The sequence below is a fragment of the Sinocyclocheilus anshuiensis genome, unplaced genomic scaffold (genome assembly GCF_001515605.1).
Source record: "Sinocyclocheilus anshuiensis isolate Anshui unplaced genomic scaffold, SAMN03320099.WGS_v1.1 scaffold1568, whole genome shotgun sequence".
NCBI lineage: Eukaryota > Metazoa > Chordata > Actinopteri > Cypriniformes > Cyprinidae > Sinocyclocheilus > Sinocyclocheilus anshuiensis.
Window position 1 is genome coordinate 195568 of NW_015554307.1, and position 8583 is coordinate 204150.

At 39.2% G+C, this 8583-nt stretch overlaps 1 protein-coding gene across 2 annotated transcripts in view; it reads left to right on the forward strand.

Annotated features, from left to right (window-relative positions):
* Positions 1-8583, forward strand: part of LOC107671348 (connector enhancer of kinase suppressor of ras 2-like) — a 106030-nt gene that overhangs the window by 47134 nt on the left and 50313 nt on the right. For both annotated transcript variants that reach the window (XM_016464245.1, XM_016464244.1), the window contains exons 8-11: positions 1733-1801; positions 4812-4958; positions 5830-5966; positions 7535-7728. In XM_016464245.1, coding sequence (XP_016319731.1) covers positions 1733-1801; positions 4812-4958; positions 5830-5966; positions 7535-7728 — 547 coding nt within the window. The remainder of the gene's footprint in view (positions 1-1732; positions 1802-4811; positions 4959-5829; positions 5967-7534; positions 7729-8583) is intronic.

Below are 8583 nucleotides of genomic sequence, written 5' to 3' on the forward strand. Positions count from 1 at the left end.
GATTTCTAGTCGTGTCCATTTTTGGAAGGCCAAACAAAGTAGTTTCGCTTTCACAACGAAACACAGCGTCACATACGGTGGGCTAGAGTGAGCGGAAGCCGGAGGCCTAGAATGAGCAGAGGCCGGCGGCTAGAGTGAGCGGAGGCTCCGCTTCGTTTCACGGTGAAAGCCGATCTGGCCATCCACAGCGCGAAGTTGATGTATTTCCTCAGCGACCAGCACGGATCAGCTCCAGGCATGACGAAGCGGATATCATCCTCTTTTGGAAGACCAAACAAAGTAGTTTCGCTTTCACAAACGAAACACAGCGTCACACATGGCGGCCTAGAGTGAGCAGAGGCCGGGGGCTAGAACTTTTATATAGAATATCTCTTTGGATTTGAGACTTTAGTCTTTGCAACTTTACAGATCTTCTTTATGCACCAAGAGCTTGTAACACTCCAAAGAGAAAGGAAAATTTGAAATCGCATCATATGACCCCTTTAAGTAAAGGCCAGTGTATGATGGTTTCCACAAAAATAGTAAGCAACACAAATGTTTTCACTATTGATGGTATGAAATATTTATTAAACACCAAATCAGCATATTAGAATGATTTCTGAAGGATCACGCGCAGTGTTGGGCAAGTTACTCTGAAAATGTAATCAAATTACTGATTACTGATTACTCCTTTTAAAAGTAATCACGTATTAAAGCATCAACATTCACAGAACACTGTTATTTTTAACTAAAGCAAGTGGCTGCTGCGTGCATGGTTAGGCAGAATGCCAGCAAAGAGCACTGCATTTATAGTCTGTAAAAGACATCTCAGTTCATCGCAATCTCACAAATCTCTGTTATAACACAATAAATATATGCATAATGAATCTTTCATAATGTCTACAATCCGTGTGTTATAATGAGAGGGTTCATGAGCACGCAAATTTCAGCACTGCATTGCTCAACGCTGCAAACACGTGTTATAGCCTAAATAGAAACTCTGCATACGCTTGCACCTGTTAATCGTTTATATTTTATATTAGTTCATGTTGCTTTTGTGCAATAGATGAATAACAATTTATTTCTTTTAGATATTCTATGTTTAGATATTTCTATTTTGTGGGAGTCCCGTGAATCATTTTATTCTCCCGCATCCCACACACACAAGAGTGTCTACCCGCCCGCAGCAGCACTCGCCCATCTTCTCCCACACTGCTGTTGCGTCGGGTCTCACGGGAGTAGGTCTCTAATCCACTGATACTTGACTCGACAGTGCGTGTGCTACATCCTTTTTACAATCTAGATGATAAAACACTGCATTCTGTCAGCAATGTAACGCGGCAGTAATGTATAGGGACTTCGGCTTGTAACTATACTCTAATTACTATTTTGAAAATTATAACGCGTTAAATTACTCTGTTACTAAAAAAGTAATCAAATTACAGTAACACGTTACTAAGTAATGCGTTACTGCCCAACACTGATCACGTGACACTGAAGACTGGAGTAACGATGCTGAAAATTCAGCTTCGTCACCACAAGAATAAATTACATTTCAAAATAAATTGTAATAACATTACTGTATTGGTTTTTCTGTATTTTTAATCAAATAAATGCAGAGCATAAGAGACAGTGTGAAACCAGAATGCATTGTAAATTGGTTTGTATAAAAGCAACTATGTAAATAAAATACTTCAAATATTGCAGTACTGTTTTCATTTGACATCTCTCCATTTTTCCATCTCTTTCTTAGTCTCCAGCGGATCGCTGTAAGAAGATCCACGCAGGTGACGAGGTCATCCAGGTGAACCATCAGACAGTGGTGAGTGTCAGTTTCTCGTCAGTCACTCAATCCATTTGGCTCATTTATTCTTCTATTTTATCATCCATCCATCCATCTATCAGTTTTGTTCCCTATATATGTAAGTCTCACTTGGCATTCAACAACAGTTGCCCCTTTCCTGTCTGTTTGTGAATTATGGAACTGAAAATGAGGTGCATTTGAATTTGAGGGCTTTAATGTGTCCTTGTTAAAGCACCAAGAGCTTTAAAACATATTACTAGATGTATTTTTAGCTCATTTCTGACTAAGGCAACTATATTCCAATTTGACTGAATTCACAATGCTGATTGAGTGTGTTACACTTTAAACTGCGTTTCTGAGTGAGACTGGAGAATGTTTAAAGGGCATAAGAGGCTGTAAATGTAATGAAGGGCAGTGGAGTGTGTTTTTAAGGATGGTCGTATTTGAGAGATTTCCTTGCGTGCATATGGAGTGCGTCAATAGGTACTCCAGTGATCGTACCCTGTGGAGTTCCCCTTTCTGCGTACATCTTTGTACAAGTAATTGCGCATGGAGTTTAGCTTGTGAAATCAATTCTGTTTGAAATGACTTCCTTAGTGTTTGATGTGCATAAGGTGCTGAATAATTTGTTGAATATTTGAATTTTACTCTCAAGTGGTGGCATGTTTTATGAAGTTAAAGAAGCTGCAGATAGCTAAATGTTCCCTCTTCATCATCTCTGATCACAATGACGTTGTTATTCAGATTTAAGATGGTCTTTGCATGATGGTTTTTACGTCAAGGCATCAGAATTCAACTTCTACATCAGTTTTTCTTGTTTGTCTTAAGTCAAATTGTCGCTGTGGTGAGGGATGCTGAGCTTGTTTTGTGATGAAACATCAGCAACACTAAGGCCTCATTAATCCTCATGTAATTAAATTGTTGTCACCTTCATAATTGGATAAAAGCGCTTCTAATGTGTGATAAGCGATACGAATTCGGCTTGTAGCGAAAAACACACAGACAAATAATTACCGTAACAATGCTCAAGAACAACCTCAGCGGGCGTTAAAGGATGGTGCATTGTGGGTGCTACTTGATATGTCACCTCAGTGATTAGTCTCTGTATGCTATAGGATCAGGTCCGAATGTCCAGCCCATCTCAGTGTGTGTGTGTGTGTGTGTGTGAGTGTGTGTGTGTGTTTGTGTGGTTATTTCTGTCTGTGAAGGACATGGTTAGTGTAAACTGTGTGTGGGTCACGTTTTGCCTACATTGTGGGTACTAAATGTCCCCACAAGGATATTAAAGGATAGTAAAACCTCAAATCAGCCAACAGTAAACTGCTTAATAATCATAATAAATTATGTCTTAATGACAGTCTAAAAATGCAGAAAGGTTTCTGTGAGGGTAAGGCTAGGGGATAGAAAGTATCATTAGCTCAGTATAACTATAGTAATCAATCAAAAGTTTCCACTATGATAGAAAAACAAATGTTTGTATGTGTGTGTATTACTTTATTTCACCTCTTTTCATAGACTGGCATTGTAGTGATTTATGAGGTTTTATTATAAAGTTAATATTTCTGTTGCATATCAAATAAAAACTATCTGAACTAACAGCAGAATTGTTTATTGTGATTATTCATAAATAATTAAGTTAATTATTGAACATCAAACATTGAACATCTTTTATCACAGGGTTTTAAACTTTTTGATTCCATAGATCACCAAATAAAATTATGATTCCCTTTTGAGGGACCACATCCTATAACATTATAGCAGTTCTATTTTTAATGTGTAAAGCCTTTTTATTTTATTTTAACCCCTGTTTTATAATGTTGCTGTTGTCACTGTAAGCCACTTGAGTCAGTGATGATGTACAATTATTTTTACCATGGTTAAGTGGCCTTGTATCATCTAACAGTACATCTTAACCCTAGTAAAATCACTTGTGGTACACTGCACAGCCTTATTACTTTATGAAACTGTGAAATGTTATGAATTTATGTAGTTTAATAATTCATCAGTAATGTAAACATCTTTAAAAATGTAGAGTTTGCATATAGTGTGTCACATTATTTTAGAATTATATTTAAAGAGTTGCCTCCAGCTATTAGCTTCACTTGCTGGCTCAGTAAGCATTTTTATAACAGTGTAACATAAATATTTCAACAATAAAAATGTAGTCAGTGTATAGACTTCATGTTTGTCTTTTATTATCTTTCATTTTTTTATGTTTAGTTTTAAAATATAGTCAGTATTGTCATTCATATTTTTTTTCAGAATTCATGATTATACATAATTTATGAAGAACCGAAGGCTCCAATATTGACATTTACCGGGAATGTCAAGTTCTACCACAGACTTAAATGTGGAATCAATTAAATGATTAGCAAACATCACACTCATTTCACATAGTAAACTTAATCAACATGTACTGTGGGTCAGGAAGTGTATGTGTGTGTTAGGGGTTGAACGACTTCTGATTTTTTGAAGTCGACTTTTATGTGATGAAAGTCGAGTCGAAGTCGACTAGTCGCTGATGACGTCATTAATGAACAAATAAGTCTGGGGCTGTGACAAACAGCTTGTGCACAGCTATGGCATATGACACAGCACTGCCCACATGGCTGTTGCTCCTATAACAGTTTTTTAATCAGTTCTTTTGTCTTTGGGTCGTTATATTTCTCACAGATTTCTGCTCATTCTAAATCAGATACAGATAAAGTAGCACAGTAAAGATTACATTAATATGAATGCATTAGTGAGCGATTGCATGTGTGAATTAATTCTACCTGGCAGCATCTCTCTACTAGTAGTGAAGCTGTGGAATTTAGTTATTAAGAAATATATGCTTGAACTTTTCAGTTGTGTGTGTGTGTGTGTGTGTGTGTGTGTGTGTGATACATAGTAACAGTATATTCTCTCCATATTCACCGGATATAGAGAGACGTATGTTAGGATTTCCTAGTAGTTCCTTGTCAGGTGATGTCTCTGTGTGGCGTTCTTGTCGAGTCTGTGTATGTTGACCCTGTGTTTGTTGCTGTAGGTGGGCTGGCAGTTGAAAAACTTGGTAAGCTCTCTGCGAGGGGACCCTGCCGGTGTGACATTGACCCTGAAAAAGCGTCCCCAGAGCACGCTCACCTCTGCCCCAGCCCTACTAAAGAACATGAGATGGAAGCCCCTGGCCCTGCAGGTAGGATTCAGATCGCCCTGTCCCAGAAGCTTCATCGTTTTGGGCTGCACTTTCCCCCTTTATCTGCCACCCGCTCCCTGGCCTCATCTTAGATAGGGAACTGACACCTTTGACTCCATTTCCCATAATGCACCTGCCTGCTTACATGTCGCTTTCCATTCAAACGTCCTACTTCTGACTGAAATTTTGCAACACAACTATAGTTTATTTTGTGTAAATAACAGGACTGTTTCGATATCGGAGTTTCCTTCGTGGGTCTTACGGTGTCATTCGCAGTAACATCACTAACCTGCCTTAGAAGTGTTGCGAAAGTGTGCGCCAGAGAGAGCAGATTAGCTTTAATCGGCTTTCGGGGAAGGATTCAAGTTTGGCTCTAGACTTGTGACTCTAGACTAAACTTTTAGCTGTTTTCCCCAAACAGATCTGTGTACGTCTCCATCTCGGCGGCTGTCATCTCACATGCTCATTTCACTGATTATATGCACTCTTTGTGCATGTCATGTCTGTGCAGTCTGTGTCACAACCCCTGTTCCCAGGCATTCAGCTCACTGGAGACACTAATCACACATCTATAGTCTCTGAAGCCATTGTGTTCTCTGGAGATGCCGCAAATGTTTCCATAGACTCCCACTCATTATGTCAAAGCATCATGACCCAGAGATCCCAGTGCACTGTTTACTGCAGACATTACTGCAGAGGGACTGCGCCGCCGATTCTATCCCTCACCCTTGTGACTGTCTGCAGATATCAGTGTCTGGGTCACGTCCTGGAACAGAGCTCCATTATTACATTTAGTTGTGCCCTCAGACGTTTTACCAGCTCATAGTAGATGTGAACTTTGATCTTTAATCCAATGATCTTGTCTGCCCAGCAGCCAGTCATTCCCAGGAGTCCCACCAGCAGCTCGGCCACGCCTACGAGCACCATCAGCACACCCTCCAAGCGTGATAGCTCCGCCCTCCAAGACCTGTATATCCCGCCCCCTCCATCTGAGCCATACACACCCAGGTAAGCTCATCCAGTAAAGGATTTTTTACACTTCAGCTGCTTTTTGGCTTGAAATTCACTTGAATTCTTAGTCAAGGTTTCTTACATCAAAAACTGTGTTTTGTCCAACACCTTTAGAATGAAACAAGCTGCTACTTTTGCTACTACTGTACGTTCGATACAAGAAAACATATTTGAATATGCCTGTTTTTATTGGCTAGCCTCTCTGTTTGGGCATAATTCATACTATTGCAGAAAATTGAATAGGTATATATATGAGTGGTTTTAAAAAGCTGATGGTTGTGACATTTTGTGACGTCTTGTGAATGATCTGTTTTTGCAACATTAATTTCATATATCAGCAGTTTAAATTTTTCCATTTATTGAACAATAAGGGCTACTTAATTGTACAATTTTGCATTTAGATCTTTTAAAAACACTAATAATTTAATGACAATGTTTAGTGTAAATGTTAGCAAATCTCAATACAAGTTTAAAATTTTCATACTGCAAAATGCTGTGATGCCTAAATTCACTTGTAGCTTGTAAAATTTTTGATTTTTTTAGACAAAATATTATAGAATTTCCAGATTTTCCTTAGTTGCAATAGTAACAAATATAACTTTCACAAATTTCTGTGTAATAATTGATCTACACTACTATATAAAAGTTTGGGGTCAGTAAGATAAAAAAAAAAAAAAAAGAAATGAATGTTTTTATTGACACATTAAAATGATCAAAAATGACAGTAAAAGATTAACAATATTACAAAAGATTTCTGTTTCAAACAAATACTGTGTTTTTACTTTTTATTCATCAAAACTATTGCAGCACAACTGTTTTCAACATTGATAGTGTTACAGAGGAGGCTCCCGTACCGCCTCCTCCGCACCACCAGAGGGAACTGTCCCCAGAGTATTAGCGATCTCCCATTCGGACTCCATTTCCCATCATCCCTCTTACCTGGGACTGATTACACAATCACACCTGCATCTCATTTACACACACACATATAAGCCACACCATTTCACGAACTCATTGCGAAGTCTTGATTTGCCCCGGCTGTCATTTCCGAGCGTTATACCCGTGTTTGTTTTCTGTGCTTTGATCTTGGACTGTTTCCTGATTCTCTGATTGTTATCTGCCTGCCCCGACTTGGATTGTTTCACCTGGACTCTGTTTGCTAGCCGCCTGCCCCGATCTCTCGCCTGGTTCATGATTCTGCCTCTGCCTTGTCTCTACTGTTCTGCCTTGCCGGGTCCGCCTTCTTCAAACACCTCAACGTCAACATCAGCCTTACATCGGGGTACCATCCTCAATCCAACGGGCAAACTGAACGTCTGAATCAGGAGGTGATTCGATTCCTCAGATCCTACTGTCAGCACAACAGATAGTAATATGAAATAGTTTTTTTGAGCACCAAATCATGATTTCTGAAGAATCGTGTGACACTGAAGACTGGCTGTTGAAAATTCAGCTTAGCCATCACAGGAATAAATATCATTTTAAAATATATTAATATAGATATATGTTTTAAATAGTGTACATACAGTAAAATCTGAATATATTATGTTATGCTGTGCTTTTAGAGATGAAAAAGGCGTTCTCCTGGGTGAAGGCGGGGTATCTGTCGCAAAAGGGTCAGAATCACCAAACTCATTCCTGGATCAAGAGTACAGACAGCGATTTCCTCTCATGGAAGAAGAAGCCATCCTTTACTGCTACGAGTACGACCCCAACCACGGACCCACAACGTCCCGTCGAGACAGCACACCCACTTACGGTACACAAACACACACAGACACAAAAAGTTTTGTCTATGAGCTCATTTCTGTAAAGCTTAGATGGTACATCAGGGTTATTCACTCTTTTAGCATGGGAAATTTGGTTCTTCCTTTCTGCACACCATAAAATTATTAGTTATTTTCTGCTAGCTTTTACAGCAGATGCCCGAGAGACTGAATATTGACCCACCAACTAATTCAAGGCGCAGACCAAACTTCTATGAACATCTGCTGATTATAAAACAGCACATAAAGACCAAAAACACTATTTACTCCAATTATGTTGCATAACTAGATTCAGTTAATGAGAAAGCAGTTAATAAGAAATCCATTTTAGATCCAGCTAAAGAACTGGTTTTGGAAGCTTCTGCTTGTCTAAATTATTTCTGTAAAGTATCCGACATATTTTGCAATACTGTGTGATTGTATGTTTCTTGATGGTTTATAAAGCGAGCATATCTATAACAAGTTTCCTGCATAGGGGAGTTGGTTTCAGATTTTCTGTAATTAAACTCCAGGGAGCTGGGCTGCACTTTGTTGTGAATGTGAATGTGTGTGTGTGTGTGTGTGTGTGTGTGTGTGCAGCTCTAGTCGTTAAATGCCAGCGTGAGCCTCTGCAGTGGCACAGAACTGCTGACACACTCCATGCCCGCTGCTTCCCTAGAAAACGAGAGGACACATTAACTGTGACAGTTTGTCTTACACAAACACACACTCGCTCAGACTTACCTTGGCGTCTGTGGAGAAAATGGATTGTGAACTGTCATTTTACTTCCATCTTTCTATTCCCTGTCTTTCCACACACACACACACACACACACACACACACACACACACACAGAAAGAGAAGTGTG